The sequence below is a fragment of the Heloderma suspectum genome, chromosome 6 (genome assembly GCF_057233095.1).
Source record: "Heloderma suspectum isolate Gila_16-S chromosome 6, 16-S_ref, whole genome shotgun sequence".
Taxonomy (NCBI): domain Eukaryota; kingdom Metazoa; phylum Chordata; class Lepidosauria; order Squamata; family Helodermatidae; genus Heloderma; species Heloderma suspectum.
The window spans coordinates 74,740,101-74,758,422 of record NC_139463.1 but is presented as its reverse complement, the minus strand read 5'-3'; the positions used below and the strand labels follow the sequence as shown (position 1 = coordinate 74,758,422).

The following is an 18,322-nucleotide window of genomic DNA, read 5'->3' as shown; positions in this document are numbered from 1 at the left end:
AAGGCTACTGGCGGCTCACAGCCACCTCAAGGGCAGCTCTCCACCTCTCTATCATTCGCTTTCTTTTTTTTACTAGCTGCTCATTCTCAGTGGTGGCTTATGGGGCCGTGGTGGCTTAGGGGCCGTGGTGGCTTATGGGGCCGTGGTGGCTTAGTGGTTAAGACGCTGAACTGCAGACCGGAAGGTCGGCAGGACAGCAGTTCGAGACCCGAGTGCCGCGTGATGGAGTGAGGTCCTGTCTTCAGTCCTAGCTCCTGCCAACCTAGCAGTTTGAAAGCAAGAAATTGCAAGTAGATAAATAGGTACTGCCTCGGCGGGAAAGGTAACAGCGTTCCGTGCACCTTGGTGTTTAGTCATGCCGGCCACATGACCACAGAAGCGTCTTCGGACAGCGCTGGCTCTTCAGCTTAGAAACAGGGATGAGCACTGCACCCTAGAGTCGGACACGACTGGTTGGGGACACCTTTACCTTTTTTACCTTTCATTCTCAGCAGGGGCTCTCTTGTTTTGCCTTGTTGTTTGCCTTGTTGTTGGGCCCGCTGCTGTGATCTGGGCTACTGGAGGAGGTTTCAGGGCTAGGGAGTCACGACATCTGCAGCACTTTAGCTCTTGGAGGAGAAGTCTGAAAAGGCCCCCAGCCAAGTCTGAGCAACAGCATTGACACTTGACCAAGGGGGAGAGAGAGGAGAGCCCCCCCCGGCCCAGGAAAGATGCCCCAAGTGGCCTTGGTGACAGTGCCTGCAGCCAAAGCAGCTCCTGCTTGAAAATCAATGAAAATCACTGGCATAGAGTAATTACTGCGCTGTCTCAGGGGAAGGGCTGTAGCTCGGGGTAGAGCACCTGCCTCACATGCAGAAGGTCGCAAGTTCAATCCCTGCCATCTCCAGGTAGGGTTGGAGAAACCCCTGCCTGAAATCTGAAGAGAGCCGCTGCCAGTTGAAGTGTCCAAAGAATTGGGCTGGATGGACTCAGTCTAAGGCAGCTCCCTCTGTTCCTAAGAGTGATGGGGAAGGCAGCAACACTGGGCAAGCCGTGGGAAGCAGGGCCAAGGATGGAAGTTAAAGGTTAGGGTGCCTCTGTAAGGCCCCATAACAAAACTGATTTAATTCCATGGCCTTCCTACGATCTGCACAGGATCGCCCCCTGCCTCCCCTTCTAAATTCCTGAAGCCACGTTGGGTGTTTTTAGGGGTGGGGTGCGGGGTTTGCCAACTTAACCCTGGCGTGATTGCCAAAGAAGGGGTAGCGGCAGCACATCACTGGGGGGTAGGTGTCTTTCTGCTGTTGGTGGCGGCCGGGGTAGGTGTCTTTCTGCAGTTGGTCGACGAGAAGAAGGGGACCGCAGGCGCGCAGAGCCCGCCCTGCCTCGCCTGGGAAGGCGCTGGGGGGAAAAGTGTGGGAAGAATGAAACTTTGTGTCAACGTGGCGCCGATCGGCCAGTCCGGGAGCCCCTCTGCCACGCCCCTCGGCCGGCGGCGGCCTCCGATTGGCCTCTGCAGGGATGAGGGGCGCGGCCTTGGGGAGACGCTAGAGGGGCTGAAGATGAGCTGGGGCGGCATTTCGCGAGGGGGCATCGCGCGGGCTGCAACTGCTGCTGGAGAGGGAGGTAAAAGACGGGGCGCGGGGTACGCTCGGCAGGAAGGGTGCATGTTGCGGGGGAGGGGGCGACTGTTGGCTGTGATTCACTGGAAAGGGTGAAGAGTGGACATGAGGAGTAGAAATGGGCCGGGGCCCGGGGGAATCTGGGGCGAGTTAGGAGACCCTTGGCCCATGGGAGGGTGGGGACTGAGGATCAACGAGGGAAGGGTGCGGTGGTTTGGGGAAACCTAACATGGAGAGGAAAGCCCCCCACCCCTTGCTAAAGATACCAGCCCTTGCAAAATGCAATTGAGGGTGGGAGAGATGGGATGTCGGTTCGTCAGGGCTTAGGAGATAAGTGCGGTGGCCGGGCCGGTGGACTTGAGTAGATCAGGGCATCCTGACGGGTACTGAGCTTGCAGATGCTGTGGCTAGTGGGAGGGACGGCTCTGGTTTGTCCCGGGAGGGGCGAATCCCGCGTCTCAGCGTGGCCGTGCGCTGGCTGGCTGGCTGGCTGGCGCCCCGGCCGTTTCAGAGTTACGACTTTAGCTCGCAAGGGGTTGGCGGTAACGGAGGGGATGCTAAGGCACCCCTTTGGGGTGGGGGATGGCTAATCAGTGGTCCCGTCCGAGTAGGACTTTGGGTCAGAAGGCCAGGGCCCCACTTGGCAGAATGAGCAGGAAAGGCCCCAAACGCAGCATGGCTGGCCTACCACATTTGGAAGTAAGTGAAGTAATAAGTTTCATTACCATCTAAAGAGCCCCTGTCCCCCATGAAACAAGTCTAGAGTCTTAAATTATCTTAACTGCACTAATTAATGGCGGGGGGTGGGGGAGCAGTAACAATCCCGTTGGGGCCCAGAGGTTTGCTTTAGACCTGCATTCCTTTTATGCCCTAGTTCTCGTTCGTGGCCCCCCCCCTTTTTTTTTATGTAGGATGCTGTTGGTCTGTTTCTTCCCTTCAGCGTCAGATTTAGATAGGCTTCCCTGAATCTCTTTTGTGTGCAAAATATATAAGGGCCCTATTAGTCTGAGAAAGCGTTCTGGCTTCTAAAGGGTTTGTGACAGTGGAGGAGAACCTCTTACAGTCCCTTGTCTCTTGGCTTTGGCATGTTAATTTTGCCTCCATTTGGAAGCAAGTTACTCTGTGGGTGGGAGCTGGCTTTAGTTTTGCACATTACACTGTAGCACGGGGGGGGGGGGTAGCCTGCAAGTGTGCGGTGGTGGTGGGGGTCCAGTTTGGTTCAGACCCAGGAGCTGTCTTTGGCTGGTTGTCCTGAGTAATTTGGCGTTGGACGGATCTCCTTTGTCCTGCAGCCCAGGAAGGAATGTGTTCTGATTCTGCAGTCAGTTTGATCCTCGGTGGCTTTGTTCTGAAATGGAGTGGGGACAGCTTTAATTGAGGTGCCACCAGGAACTGAACATTCTGTATTTTGGGCATCACAGTTGGGAGCTGGCCTAGTTCTCCTTGGCTGCTGGGATTACTTGGATGCTTTATTTATTTATTTTTTTTGCTGGTTTTGCCCTCAGAACAGCAGGTGCAGGCCTTATTTCTGAACCTTCTTTTTGTTGTGCTGTGTGTCCATCTGTCCCCCCCGCGAGATCCTTAGAGTTCAGAGTGTTCGTTGGAATTTGGGTAGGAGAACAGATTAGAAGCCAGGACTCTTGGGTTCTCTTAAGGAAGGGTGGGCGGGACAAAACTCTGCCACGCTTTGAAAGTGAAATGTATGTGTGGCTGGGTGGGATAGAATCCAAGTAAGTGGAACAACAGCATAGGCAAAGTGGTTAGGAATCCAGACTCTGTTCTTTGGCTTGGGAGAGAGGCCTTAGGGCGGAAACAGGTGGTGTGCTTGGGGGCATCTTAGCGATAGCATTTGAGAGTGAGTGTCCTACAGTACTTAAGAGTGCTGGATTAGGACCAGGGAGACCCAGGTTCAAATTCGAACTCCACCATGAAACTCACTGGGTACCTTTGGACTAGTGACACCCACTTGGATAAAATCGGGAGACATACACATACACACCATGTATGAGCTACTTGAAGAAAGAGGTGGGATATAAATGTAATAAATAAATGTACATTTAAAAGGAGTATATTGGGCTAAAGTAATTTTTTACTTTAATTTTTGTGAATTGCCCAGAGACTTTCAGCTACTGGGCAGTATAGAAATGAAATAAATAAAGTAAGCAGTAACATTGGGAGATATAGGCCGTGGAACTCTTGACATTGTAGCACATGGGGAAGAGGGATTATTATTATTAGTCCCCATCTGAATACATGGAACATTATAGAGGACAAGAGGACAAGTTCCTGCCTCGACAAGCTTAGAGTCTAAAATTGGACACAGGGGAAGAAGGACAGGGAAGCAAAGTACAGTTGTTTGAGTTGCATGTGTTTAAGCTTAGTTACAGGCCTAAAGCAACCTTTCCCAACCTGGCACCCTCCTTAGACAACAACTCCCTTCATCCCCAGCCAGCAGGCCAGTGGTCATGCTGAATGGGGATGGTAGGAGTTGTAGTCTAACATGCTTGGAGGCCACCAGGTTTGTGGAAAAGGTGGGTTTGGAGGAGGGATTTGAAGGAGGTAAGAGAGGTGGCATCACACAGGTGTTCTGGGAGGTAGCTCCAAGAAAAATAAAGATGCAATCCTATGCATGTTTAAACAGAAACAATCCTACAGTTTCCAGCATGCTGAGAGTTGTAGGACTTTTTTCTGTCTAAACATGCATAGGATTGTGCCCTAAGGGCGGTGTCTTTTGAGGGAGCAGGCGACCTTCCGACGATGGAGGGTGGTGGAATTGGAGGAGTGAAGTTCTCGAATAGAGATGTTTAAAGTAAAAGATAGGGGGCTGAATCTGGGAACTAGGATCCAAGTGCAGTGGAATGCCTTGGGGGAAATAGGGTGGGGATAAATAGGGAGGCTGGTTAAAATTCCCTTGTCCAGCACCTGCCTTGGAAGCCCTGTTGAATGGAAGCCTAATTGGAGCAAAGAGGACGAACTTGTAATTAGGTACATGCGTGTCTTTCCTTGCTGACCCTTTTCCTTTTCCAAAGTTGTGTGCGATGGCTTGGCAGAAGATGCTCTGTTCCTACTGTCTGTTGACTGTGTGCCTGACTTGGGTCCTGGCCAAGCCGCCCCCTGACAAGAAGGATCGTGTCCACCACGGCCAAGACCTCAGTGACCACCAGCATGATGACAGCCAAGACTTCCGCTACGACCATGAAGCCTTCTTGGGCAAAGAGGAGGCCAAGACATTTGACCAGCTGACACCTGAAGAGAGCAAAGAGCGGTTGGGGTAAGGCAAAGGCTTCATGTATCCCCCTGCCACTGCATTGCACAAGTGTGACATTGCTTATCATAGAATAGTAGGGTTGGAAGGGGCCTACTAGACCATCGAGTCCAATCCCCGATGTTTGCATCTTAAGATGCAGAGTGGGAAAGCAAGCTTCTAGTACTCTGGGTGCATGAGCAATGGTTGTCGACATCTCAGAGGTCAGGGGGTGGGACTTTAGTGACTTGCTGAGCCCTTTGCTCCTCCTCACGACTAGCAGAAGTAGTATACATTTTGCCAAATGGGCAACCAATGTATAAATGTGCTCAGTTAGCATGAATTTAGACATACTGTGGAAACCTGCTTTTCATGACGCAGAATGTGGGTTTTCCTGGTGCATCTTTGAAACACCGGGATTTTGTGACGTATCTGTCACTGCTGCAGCTTCAAGTTTACTTTTGATATGATGGTTAGCTTTCACAACGTAACACAGCCAAAAAGAACATTGGGATTAAATATGAAAACCATTGCAAATTGAGAGAGATGCAGCATAGTAAACATACTGGTAGATTTCTGGATAATTTCCAGTAAGTCAGCAAAGGTTTCTGATTCCCAATTGTCTTAACAATAGCAACAATTTAGGCTGCTGAAAAAGAACACCTGGGAGGAAAACCAGGATTTTTGTGTGAAAGACCTGGTGAGCTTGGTTCTGATACCAATCACAAATTCCTGTTTCTTAATGCTTATTGCATGAGACACTATTTTGCACCTGGCTTCTGTTGGTGCACCTGGGGTTCTAATAAAAACAACAAAAGTAGATCCTGCAAGCCTGAAGCCAGCCAGCTTGTCATAAACCTCCTCATATTGGCAAGAAACAGCATTGGTATTCAAGAAGTTAATTTCGAATATTACTAGTCAAATGCTCAGAAAGATGTTATATGTAGCAGAACAAATTTGCTCCTGCTAAGCATGTATTCAGTGTTCTTCCAAAGACGCCAGAACCTTCATTTTGGAGACCCAACCATTTCAAACTAGTTTCCTTAAGTCATCAAGTTTTCTGCCCAATGAAGCAGAAAACTGACTTCCAAGGAGGCATTCTGTCTGGCACTGTGAGACAGTGTAGTGTAATGGGTAGAGCAGTGGTTTTCAAACTTTCTGCCTCACCCCCGCTCTTTCCACATAGAATTGTAAGGGGGCTTGTAGTCTAACTACTCCACTCCACTGCCACCCCCACCCTCCACTAGCTGCAGGAAATCCAGAGAGTTGTATCCAATGTTAGTCCTTAGAGTAGACCCGTTGAAATGAATGGAACATGTTACACTGACTTTGGATACAGCTTAGAGATGGCTGTCCAGCCTTTGCTTGAAAACCTCCAGTGAGGGAGAGCCCATCACCCCTCTTTAGGTCATGGGTTCCATTATTGAAGCACATCAACTTCTTTGCTAAGGAACCCCTGCATGTCTTACCACAGAAACCCCAGTGCATTCCAGAAGATTCCTGGGCATTCTAGGCCACATGCTTGGTTCACAGAGGGCACTGTCCTGGCCTGCTGGGCTTCCCCACTTGCCCTGTGTAAATTTAGAGTACACAGTAGACAACATGCTAATGCAAATGTACATAGGGGGAAGACTGGTAACAGCAGGCAAACTGACTTTCAAGGAAGCATGTCCAGCATTACTGATTTTTCTCCCTCAGGAATCCCTGGTAAGTTTCTTATTTACCTCAGGACTTCCTGAAGCCATTTGAAAGCCACTGGGATCTGTTGGACTTGGACTGGGAAGACTTTGGTTCACAGTCCCTCTTGAGTTCAAGTCACCCTCGAATCTAGTGTGGTTCAGTGGCTAGAGTATAGGACTAGGACTGAGGAGACTCAGGTTCAAATCCCCCTTCAACCACGAAGCTCATTAGGTGTCCTTGGCCCAGTTATTTTCTCTCAACCTAATCTACCTCACAGGGTTATTGTGAGGAAAAAATGGAGGGGACAACTATGTACACCACCTTGAGTTCTGTGGAGGAAAGGATTGATTGATTGATTTACTTATAAATGCTATAAGTAAATAATCCAGTTGGGTTCAAATCCCCTCATGCTACTAGGCCAGGAAACTATTTGTGTGACCTTGGGCAAGTTATTCACCCTGTGAGGTAGGTAAAGGTGTAAGCTTAACTTACCTCAGAGGGCAATTGTTAGGATATTTATTTATTTAACTTAATTTATATCCTATCTTTCCACCAAAAAATGGTGCTCAAGGCAGCTAATGTGGGATAACTCCCACGTATGCCACTCAGATGTCCCTTTGACACCCCCCCCAACCCCTGACAACAGTATCAGGTGACTGCCCTGCATACCCCTTAAGGAAGGCCTGTCTTGAGCCTTGAACATATCATGGTGGCCTGATTTCCAAGCCTCTTTATTCTTGCAATAATATCCTCCCTGTAGGAAGATTGTCGATCGAATTGACCGGGACGGGGATGGCTTTGTGACTCAGCCTGAGCTGAAGGATTGGATCAAGCACACTCAGAACCGCTACATCTACGAGAACGTGAACAAGAACTGGAAGGACTATGACAAAAATAGTGATGGCCATATCACTTGGAGCGAGTACAAAAATACCACTTATGGTCACTATGAAGGTGCGCGTGGAAGAAGAGAAGCAGTGTGTGTGTGTGTCTGTGAGGGAGAGGTGTGTGGGAGGGAAGGGCCACGTGGGAGATACCTGCAGCATCTAGTCCAGCTCTGCAACCAGGTGGAGGGATTGTTAGGTAGGAGGGAGGGAAATAGCAGCATATATAGCAAGAAGCTTTTAGGTCGGGGGTTGTGGAGAAACCTGATCATATAAGGGAAAAACTACTGTCTAGAGCAGGGGTGTTGAACCTCTTTCAGCCCCAGGGCCAAATTCCATTTTGGAGAAGCTTTCGAGGGATGCATTCCTGTGAAGCTGTAGCGGGGTGGGGTGGATTCTGCTGGTAGGCTGAGCTGAAGGCAAAAAGGGTGTGGCCAATAATACTAGCACATTTTAGTTTAAAGCTCTTGTTGGTAGTTACTAAGCCATAGTGGCTTTTAAATCTTTTATAATTGGGGCTGGGGGGAAGCTGGGAAACCACCAAAACGTACGGGGGTCGGGGAAAATGGAGTGTGGACCTCTGGGGAATCCCGGAGGACTGGATTGGGACCCTGGACCCGAGGTTCTGCACCCCTGCTCTGCAGGGGTTAGTAAGCCAGAGTAGAAGGTTAAGGGGCTGAGAGCCAGGACTTCTACAAGTGGGCGTGGAAAGGGGTATATTTAATTAGAGCGCGGGGTTAGAAGCCCGGACTGGTAGGTGCACTGGAAATAGGCTGTGGGCGAGTTAAGGAGCACATGCTTTGGGTTCAGAAAGCCCCTGTTATCTCCAGTTAAATGATGAAGTAGCACAGGATGGGAGAGGCTCTGCCGGCAAAGCCTGTTGAGCCGCCGCCAGTCAAAGTAGTCCGTTTTGGGCTGTATGGCCAAATTGTCTGACTTGTCATAAGGCAGCTTCAGATGGGGTGTAGAGTATTGGGGTTAGGAGTCAGGATATCTGAAGCCCTCGGGAGCAAAGTGGGGTCCTTTAAAAAAAAAAAAAAAGTTCATAGAATCATAGGGTTGGGAGGGCCCTACAAGACCATCGAGTCCAACCCCCTGCTCAGTGCAGGAAGCCTGATTCCCAGGCGGTCTCCCATCCAAGTACTAATCAGGGCTGGCCCTGCTAAGCTTTCGAGATCAGACAAGGTCAGGCACATCCAGCCCTTTGTCCTACAGATTCAGCAGAGTAAGGGTTGATCTAGCCTTATGGGAGGGACCGTGGCTCAGTGGTACAGCACCTGCTTTGCATGTAGAAGGTCCCAGGTTGGATTCCTGGCATCTCCAAGTAGGGCTGGAAACACTCCTGCCTGAAATCCTGGAGAGCCGCCTGCCGGCCAGTGTCGACAATACTGGACTAGATGAATCAGTGGTCTGGCTCAGTACAGGGCAGCTCCCTGTGTTCCTAACTTAGCCCTGTTGCCCTTTTCAGCTCTTTGGCAATTACAGCCACTCGGCTCTCTTCTTAATCTGTTGACATTAGTAAGTTTATAGCAAGATTGGCTGCTGGACAAAGGGACAAGTGTCCATGCTAATCTGCTTCATCTCGCTCTCTTGTTGCTTGCTTACCAGCATTGTTGTAGCTGGCTGAGGCTGCAAGGTCTAGGCTGGCGTGTGGCCCTGAGAGTCGGGGTGGGGAGAAGGGGGAGACATTGCGCGTGTGTGCGTTCTCTCTCTCTCTCTGTCTCTCTCTCTCTCTCTCTCTCTCTGGTAGTTTTGCCTCCTGGAGCTAGCTAGGACAAAGTTGTTTGAGTCCAAGAAGAAGGGTTCAGGTACCAAAAGGCACAGCAGACTTGGGGGCTGGTGCTTGGTTGCAAAAAGGCTACATTTTACCCGCTCCACTGTGACCACGAGGAGGTGGTTGGAAGCTTTTGCTTCCAATGTGAACTAACCATGGTTTAAAGTGATGTCCAGGTTCTAAACTGTGGCTGATTTTAACTATGCTTTGTCAAAACAAGCCAGCTTTTCTTGATTGTGCTCATCAACCATGGTGGTATTCTCTAGGATAAGGATGGGCAACTTGTGGCCCTCCAGATGTTTTGGCCTCCAGGTGTTTTGGCCTCCAGAAGTCCCAGCAACCCTAGCCAGTGGTGAGATATGATGATGGCAGTTGTTGGCCAAAAACATCTGGAGGGCCACAAGTTGCCCACCCCTGGTCTAGCTGGTCCTGCGTGTAGAAGAAGTAGCACTTCCTAAAAGGCTATCTCAAACGCCCTGGACTTCCTCACAAACTAGGTTAGGCTTGCAAGTCCTCACAATTAAGAGTTCCCAATGTAGTTGGTGCTCACATGTACCATGACGCCATTTCACCTGCCATGGCTATCAGAAATCCCTCTCTCTGTTCCTAATTATTGAATCCATTACAAGGATCCCCATGCTCTTTGGTATAGGAGATCAGTTCAACACCCAATAAATAGGACCTTTCTGAGGGATTCTTTCCCTCATATAATGTCCTGCTGCCCCTATGAATGACCCCAGAGAGTCGGCCAGGGTATGTGGCTGAAACATTCTGGACTTCCTCTTCTCGTAGGACAAAGGTGGGCAACTTGTGGCCCTCCAGTTGTTTTGGCCTACCACCATCATCCCTAGCCAGCATAACCACTGGTGAGGGAGGATAGGAGTTGTAGGCCAAAATATCTGAAAGCCGTAAGTCAGCCAACCCTGTTGTAGGAGAACCTCTAAGTCTTGATGGTGTGATCACGTCTCCTTGGGCCTCATGGGCACTCTCATCTTTACTGGCTTTAGGAGAGGAGTTTGGCGATCTCGAGGACAAACATTCCTACCGGAAGATGCTGGCCCGGGACGAGCGGCGATTCAAGGCAGCTGATAAGGATGGGGACATGAGTGCAACGAGGGAGGAATTCACAGCCTTCCTCCACCCTGAAGAGTTTGAGTACATGAAGCATATTGTAGTGACGGTGAGGCTGGGATGCTGGACCTTTGGGAGAGGAGAAAGCTGTGGGAGACTAGGTCAGGGACCATTTCCGCCACAGCTGGTTTCACTTGCAACCAGTGGCGTACTGGTCTGTTTTGTAGTGTAGGCTCTCATCATAACATTCCCCTAGCCACGTCCCCAAGGAGAGGCCAAACATTAAGGCCTCTGTATTGATCCATATCAACAAGCCAGTTCTGGTAGTTTTCATCTCCAGCAGGAGCAGGTCTTTTGTAAAGCTAATGGCAGTTCATTGCCTGTTTCAGACCAAGCCACCTCAAAATACTTTGCATTATAACAGGAAACAATATACTGTTGCTGGGAAAATTCATTTTCCCCCAGCTACTCTGTAGATTACAGGTAAGCTCAGAGGGAACAGGAAGTCTGAGCGGGGTGGCAGACAACATCAGTGTCCCCACTAATCAAAAAGAGCCGGCATGGCATCCCTGTGAACCTAAGCTCCACTATGTTGGGGTTTTCATCTTCTGTGTCTCCGCAGAAACAGAATTCCTGGATGCCAACGAGTTTACCGCCACCCATGCGCCATATAGTACATTATACCCACTTACAGTGAATCAGCCAGGAAGTGACTGTCGTTTTAATGTTTTATATATTTTATATTGTTTTACTATGTGCTCTTTGTTTTAATTTTTGTGAACCGCACAGGGAGCTTCAGCTATTGGGTGGTATAGAAATTAAATGAAGTAAATAAATAAAATAACGTGTATTAAAGACAGAGGGAAAATATGAGATAAGACCAAAACTGAATAGTTGCACAGTGAAACAATGTCAAAACAACAAGCTTCAGTGTAGACTCTGGGTTGGATCCAGACAGTAGAGTAGACCCATTGAAATTTAAGTCCAAGGTCACCTTTTGCATGGTTGGCTTCCTTTAGGAGCATCCCTGTAAAATGTGTTAATTTGCAGGGTAGCAGGCTGTGAAGGTTGGAGTTTCTCAACTCGCCACTCTGTGGTGTTATGTAGTGGTTAAGAGTGTTAGACTTTGACTCAGGAGATCTGGGTTCTAGTTCCACGTGGCCATAAAGCTCACAGGGCAACTTTGGACCAGTCACGGACTCTCAGCCTAACCTACCTTACAGAGATGTAAAATGGATAAAATGGAGAGGAGGAGGGCCATGTAAGCTGACTTGGGTTCCTTGAGGAAGAACATGGGATATAAATGTAATAATAAATAAATTTAGCAGCAGGAATGTAGCAACAGCATCCTGGCCTACATGTGCAGCAGAATGAGGTGATAAGAGTAGACACCACACAGCAGGAAAGGGATGCCCTTTTTAAATGCCTCCCTCCTTTTTTTTTTTTTTACATTTCTCTGAGTCTTAGAATTTTGTTTTGTGTCTGTGCCTGTTTACTTGCATGATGCTTTTTTTTTTTTAAAGCAGGAGAGCATTCAACAATGGCTGTCTGAAGTGCTAGCGTCCACTGCCACCTCATTTTGCTGCACATGCAGACCGGGCCAGAAAGCAGCAGCAATAGAACTTGTGTCAGGACCAGAATGCCAAATGCTCCAGAGTGGGACATTCTTTTTCTGTCACTTCCCTTGTGTCCAGTCTAAACCCTCAGTTTTCTCTTGACCCCTGACTGCACACCTGGTTGTGGCTTTGGGGAAGCCCTCCCAGCTTCCTTCAGGATGGACAACTGAGGCAGTTGAAAAGAGGCTGTTGCTCAGTGGCAGAGCACCTGTTTTGCATGCAGAAGGTCTCAGGTTCAGTCCCTGGCACCTCCAGGTAAGGCTAGGAAAAAATCTTGTCTGACACTCTGGAGAACCGCTGCCAGTTGAGTGGGCAATACTGGACTGGATGGACTAGTGATCTCAGTGGTCTCGACTCTGCCTCACTTGGGCTCAAACATGGAAAGTGTTTATCCCTTTTCAACAAGGATGGGCTGCTTGTGGCCCTCCAGATGTTTTGCCCTATCCCTAGCATAGGTCTCTGTGGGGGAGGTGGCTGTAGCTCGGTTGATTGAGATCTTCTGCACTGTTGCTAGCCGCCTTCCTGTTTTTCCCAGGAAACCATCGAGGACATAGACAAGAATGGGGATGGCTTTGTAGAAGTGGATGAATATCTTGGTAAGGAAAAAGGGCTGTGGGTGCATGCCATTGTTTGCTCACCGTTCTGATTCCACCCATCCTGGGAAGCATGTTGTTCTTGGGACAAGGCCTTCTTTGCAGGGAGGAGAGGGAGGAAGCTGGTTATCATTGTTAAGACTACAACCCTCATAATCCCTCACCATGGGCCATGCTGGCTGGGAATGCTGGGAGCTGCAGTCCAGCAACATTCAGAGGGCCATACATTCCCATCCCCGATTTGGAGATTGCCAGGGAGGACACTGTTTTGGTCTCCAGAGATAGCCCGGGGTCGGGGGGCTTTTAAAAATGGTCGAGGCCTTACACGGTCTAGGTCCAAGGTACGTTAAGGAGCACCTTCTCCCCTTTGTCCGAGTCCGCCACTTAAGGTCCTCTGAGGGCTCTCTGCTGTGGCTGCCTAATGTGAGATGCAAGAGGACCTTTTCCTTTGCCACCCCTCACTTGTGGAATGACCCGCTGGTTGAAATGTGCCTGCTGACCTTGCTGAAGGTTTTTAAGCAGGCATTAAGGACTCTCTTATTCTGGCAGGTCTCCCTTTTTAAAACTCTTGATCCTTTTGCTGACTTTTGTATACTGTTTTTAAGCTGTGTTGTTTTAAATTGTGTTGTTTTGTTGGATTTTTTAAAAATTGTTTTTAGTTCAAAGTTGTTTTTAGATATATGTTGTTTGTATATATTGTTCATATGCTTGTATGTAAATGGTTTTTAAACTTTGTATACTGCTTTAACTTTTGTAAACTGCACAGAGAGCTTTGGCTATGGGGCGGTATATAAATGTTGATGATGATGATGATGATGATAATAATAAGCATCTCATGGTGTTGTCTGTTTTCTGACCAGGTGACATGTACTCTCCTGAAACGGGGGAACCAGAACCAAGCTGGGTGAAGACTGAACGTCAACAATTCTTGGACTTCCGGGACCTCAACAAAGATGGGAAAATGGATCGGGAGGAGATTGGGCACTGGATCCTGCCACCAGATTATGACCATGCCGAGGTGGAGTCAAAGCACCTCCTCGTCCAGTCGGACCAGGATAAGGTGAGGGTAGAACCGGGGAAGGGGATGCAGCCTGGAAAAGACCCCAGGGACAGAAAGTTTGGGTAGTAGAGGGACTTTCATAAAGAGATGGGTGAGCTGTAGGCAGAGTTGGATGTAGTGAGGTATTGGAATATGGGGTGGGGGGGCAGGATATATGGGCAGGAGTTGTGGGGATAATATGATTTGAAGTTTTTGCATTCTTAGTTTTGATAGGGCAACATTCACTCCAAATCTGGTCAAAGGGCTTTGATCCTCTCTCTGACAGTCCTGGGTTTTAGTGTATTCGCTGTAGACCTTTTTATCCTGGTTGGGCTGTTTAGAGATTATATACCTGTTATATGCAAATTTATGTAACAGCTTTTTCCCCCTTTCTCTCTCTCTCTCTCTTTTTTTTTTAGAAAAAAATGGAGAATTCTGTTCTCCATTTCAAGGAGAAGGGAATTTAGAGCTGAGAAAGTACAGGGGAGAGGTGCTAATCCTTTCCCCAATAGCCATTTTGTTCTGTTCCAAATTACGTTTGCTCCCTGCGGTGTTCTATATGTGTACACACATTTCGAACTCCACAGGGGTCTCACTTGATACAGGCAACTAGCAGAGGAATGGCAAGGAGGGAAAGGATGATGCACCTCTTCCCTGCCACCTCCACTCTAAACTCCCCTCTCCCTGAGCTGTGTTTCTTCTATAACAACAACAGCTGGGTTCTGATGGCTGGAGCCCTCACCCCACAGTCAGTAGTTTGGCTTTCTCCACTGAAAGCTTGGCTACTGTCTCCCCTGACCCAGCAACCATTTTGACAGAAGGTGGTGCCTGTGTGTACAAGCCAGCTGGGGTGCCTCATCACTGCTGACTCTGGACCAGCTGGTCCTCCTGCTGTTGCTTGTCATAGCCATCCTGCCTTAGCCCAAGGGCTGTTTTCCTGGATCTGTACTAAGCAACCATAGGGTATGCTCTCTATCTCTGGGAAGTCAGTGCTAACGGACTAGGTTAGGGCACGATTCGGCAACCCTCAGCCTAATTTCAAAAGCCCCCTGCAAGCACATACTTCTGAGCACTGGCAAGACCAGTCTGTCCCTCCCCCAGCAGCCCGGTGGGGTGCGGTGGGGTGGGGTGGGGAGGGGAGGGGGAGAGTGTGAAATGGGAGCAACAGAAAGAGAGAGGAAGGGGGGCAGCAGAAAGAGAGAAAGGGGGCGTGGGGGGGCAGTTAAGAGAGAGAAAAGGGAGCGGCGGAGAGAGAGAAGGGGGCAGCAGAGAGAAAGAGAGAAGGGGGTGAGAGAGAGGAGGCGACCCCACCCCTTTGGCTCTGGTCCCACCCAGCACTGGCTTTGGCTCTGCCCACTGCCAGCATGTGGCCCCTGACAAATTAACTGCCATAGGAATGCGGCCCTCAACAGAAAAAGGGTTCCCCACGCTTGTCCTGGGGAAAAGTGGGGAGCATAGCACACAGCTGAGCCCTCACTGTGGATGCAGTTCTAGCACAACATTGCACTAATAGTTGAGAGCCTGCCCATTTTGAGCTTCTTACTGCATTAAGTGGCACAAGGTTGTAAACGTAGCCAATTTCTGGGACAAGAAATCTAGATCAATGATGCTCGGTCCCAGCTTTAACATTCTTTTTAGCTCCCCGATGCCAAGCAAGACCCAGATTTCATCCTAAAGAGATTTTTTCCCCAAATTACCCATTAAATGAGCCCATTAATGTTAGGACTAACTTTGCTTTGGAAAGATTTTTGTTGCTGTCTGCTGAAAATTTCCTCTCTTCCTTGTTATTGGGATTGTACCGTCTCTTGATGGGGGGCAAACCATTCTCCCATTTTTAAGAGTTAAAGCAGAAAATTAAGTACTTGGGGAAAGGTGTCATCTGCCAACTTTCGGATACAGCGGACATTTTGTCCAAGGCTGTCACCAGTCAGTGGCTCCACATGTCATGCTGCCAATTCCCTAGCTGTGCAGCTGCCTAACTTTGGCTCCAAGCATCCATTATTTATTTTATGAAGGGGAAGGATAAAGGCTTGAAAGTTGCTCTACTTAGTAACCACTGTATCCTCTTCCCAGAACAAAACAGCAGTTCACAGCCTAACAATAAAACCTTAGGTCTCTTAGAGTGCCAGTCCCATGTCCCTAGGCAGATGTCCTCCCAGAGGCCATGGGATTTTGGGGATCTCTCTCTCCAAGGGTGGAGGGGTCTGCACTCCAAAAAACCTGACCTTGCAAGGTCCACAGGCAGTGGTACTCCAGTGCTGGAGAGGACAAAACGGAGATGTGTGGAGAGGCGGTGGATTTGCAGAATCCAAAGCCCTCCAGTTCCTTTGAAATGCCTCCAAGACGAGGGGGGCCTGCGTTGTGTATTTCTCTCCCATTGAGAGCAATGGGAGGGGAATTAAATACACACATATGGCTGTAAAAGGCAAAACAAAAAAGGAAGAGGTGTCCCACTCCTTTGTGGTTTCCCCTTCTCCCTCCCCCTCCCCCACGGACTTGCTCTGCCAGTGTGGGAAAGCCAGAATGCAAGTTCTAAAGAATCCACCTTTGGTAATTCTTGGCTGTTGCATGGAGGGAGGGAGTTGTGTTGTCAGGGCTATTAAAAGTTGGGTTTTTAAAAATCCTTTATTCCTTCAGTTCTGAAATGGTAACTCAAATTACCCAATCATCTGTTTTATACATAATCAGCTACAAAATCAACAAAATTGAAAGGCAGAATAAATTATCTGGGTTGTAATTGGGTTGTAATTTTGTACTTCTCTCCCTTGCCTCCTATTTTTCTTTCTCTTCTGCCTCCTCTCCCCATCGCAGGATGACAAAATAACCAAGCAAGAAATTCTGGACAATTGGAACATGTTTGTGGGCAGCCAGGTCACCAACTATGGCGAAGACTTGACAAAGGAGCATGATGAACTGTGATCAGGGCAGGCGGGGGCTGGACTTCAGAATGTCCTTCCCTTAAATGGGGGGTGGGAGAAGCACACTCCGGAAGGCAATTAGTGGTCTTATTTATTGGTGTAAGGGCCTGCTTGAGCTTTTCTGGAACGCTAGCGTAGCTGGCATACTGGGTGGTTTCTTTATGAACCATTCTTGCTCATCTACACCCTTCCATCTCCCCCATAGCACTGTGAAGCTTGCTGCACTAGAAAAGGTGTCTCCACTCCAGGGTAGTTACAGGAGGGGGCAGGTTAAACACACCCCACCCCTTCCCCCACAGCATTCAATCTATTCTGCAAGGGCCAGTGTGAGTTCACCCCCATTACTTCTATGGATCGCAAGGCACCCACTTATTACCTCTCCAATAGGTTCCCACCGGCCTCTCAGGGCAAACTGTCCCCCTTCAAACCGCTGCCCAAGATGCATAATGACCGTTCAAACACTCAGCTGGGACTCTTTAGAGGGAAAGCAACTGAAGGGGACAACTGGGAACAGAAAAACAACTGGTGGGCTCAAAATCACTACCTCCCATTGCTACTTTTCATCGACGTAAAAGCATAGGGGCTGCGTCCCATGTGTTTGCATGCAACGTGTAGATGGCCCTGTACATTGGACCAACGTTGCTACTCTGGACTTGTAGTTCCTCTCTGTACCCTCTTCCTCTCCAGGATGGCAGGCTTTCGCGGGAAGAGATTATGCAGTTGCTCCAAGAAACTCTTGACAGCGCCAAAGAATATGAAGAAATGTCCAAGCACCTGCAGACCCACAAAGAGCTGTGACCTCATGACTGTAAACACTCTGAATTATTAATAAAAATATTTCCCACCCCCTCAGTATTTTGTGGCATAGACAGGACTACAGAGACTTGTCTAAATCAGAGATATTGTCATTTACCCTTTACTATGCATTTTGAGCCTGTGTGTGTGTGTGGTGGGATGGGGTCTTTTTCCTAGGGAGCAAGAGCCAGGAATATCCCCATGTACATGAGAAGCATAAGTTCTGAAACAGCCTTGATCCTACCTTGAGAGGGGGGAAAAGAACTACTTACATTCCCTACAGAACTGGGCCATCACTGTGTCTCCTCTCCTAGAGATGCTGCAAGCATGCATGGGGGGGGGGGGGAAGTGTCACAGATTACTAACCTTGCCTAGAATCCTAAAAGAAACAGGTGCACCTACCCACGTCCACAATCCAAAAGCTCAGCCTTCCCTTGTATGCAAGGGGACACTCCATACAACAAACGCAATGCTAAGTTTAGCACCCACTGCTGTAGGTCTACAATCATGGAAGGTAGTTTTTTTTCCCCACTCTAGGACACGGGTAGGGGGTGATAGCAGGGGGTGATAGCGAGGTCTGCATCCGCAGCATCCCCTGTCCTGGGGGCTGTAGGAGTAGCCAGTGAACCTACAGCCCTGTGGAACAGTGAAGTAACATTACTGGGAAAGGAGACACAGGATTTTACTGTTTATCCCCCCTAGCTCACCCCTGCCCGCCCCAAGCATTAGTCTGAATATAGCCAGGCTGAGCAGTTCCTGGCAGGAATGGATTCCCCCATTCCCACTTCAAGCTGGGGGAGGTATGTGGAGTTGTGCGCCACAGCTCTGACATTGTGCTTGGTCTCCAACAGCTACCTCCCTTTAAAAATGCAGGCTCCAATCCTATGTCAACTTACCTGGGAGTAAACCCTGTTGAATTGAGACATGCTTCTGAGTACACTCGCACAGCACTGCGCCAAGCGTCTTCCTGTCTTTGCATGAATGAACTCCCTTACTCTTGCTTCTGATCATTTGATTTTGGCAAATACTTGCATCTGAACCATGCACATGTCAATCTCGCTGAATTCGATGGGATCTGCTCCACAGTAAGCGTGCCTCGGATTGCAG

The 18,322-nt window shown here is 48.9% G+C and overlaps 1 protein-coding gene across 2 annotated transcripts; it reads left to right on the top strand.

Moving 5' to 3' along the window:
* The first annotated feature begins 1,556 nt into the window (after positions 1 to 1,556).
* On the top strand, positions 1,557 to 17,344 carry RCN3 (reticulocalbin 3). 2 transcript variants are annotated; one of them, XM_084804961.1, is made up of 8 exons: positions 1,557 to 1,596; positions 2,425 to 2,440; positions 4,631 to 4,872; positions 7,286 to 7,479; positions 10,191 to 10,363; positions 12,406 to 12,466; positions 13,324 to 13,523; positions 16,314 to 17,338. In XM_084804961.1, the coding sequence occupies exons 3-8, from the start codon at positions 4,640 to 4,642 to the stop codon at positions 16,419 to 16,421; spliced, it is 969 nt and encodes a 322-aa protein (XP_084661087.1). In that variant the 5' UTR covers positions 1,557 to 1,596; positions 2,425 to 2,440; positions 4,631 to 4,639; the 3' UTR covers positions 16,422 to 17,338. The 2 variants fall into 2 exon arrangements, with proteins under 2 accessions (XP_084661087.1, XP_084661086.1); XM_084804960.1 differs by lacking the exon at positions 2,425 to 2,440 and having other exon boundaries at positions 1,557 to 1,605; positions 16,314 to 17,344.
* Positions 17,345 to 18,322: the final 978 nt, after the last annotated feature.

Coding starts and splice junctions, on each gene's coding strand:
- RCN3 (XM_084804960.1), top strand. CDS start 4,640: ATGGCTTGGCAGAAGATGCTCTGTTCCTACTGTCTGTTGACTGTGTGC. Junction 4,873..7,285: donor GAGAGCAAAGAGCGGTTGGG/GTAAGGCAAAGG, acceptor TCCTCCCTGTAG/GAAGATTGTCGATCGAATTG. Junction 7,480..10,190: donor CACTTATGGTCACTATGAAG/GTGCGCGTGGAA, acceptor TACTGGCTTTAG/GAGAGGAGTTTGGCGATCTC.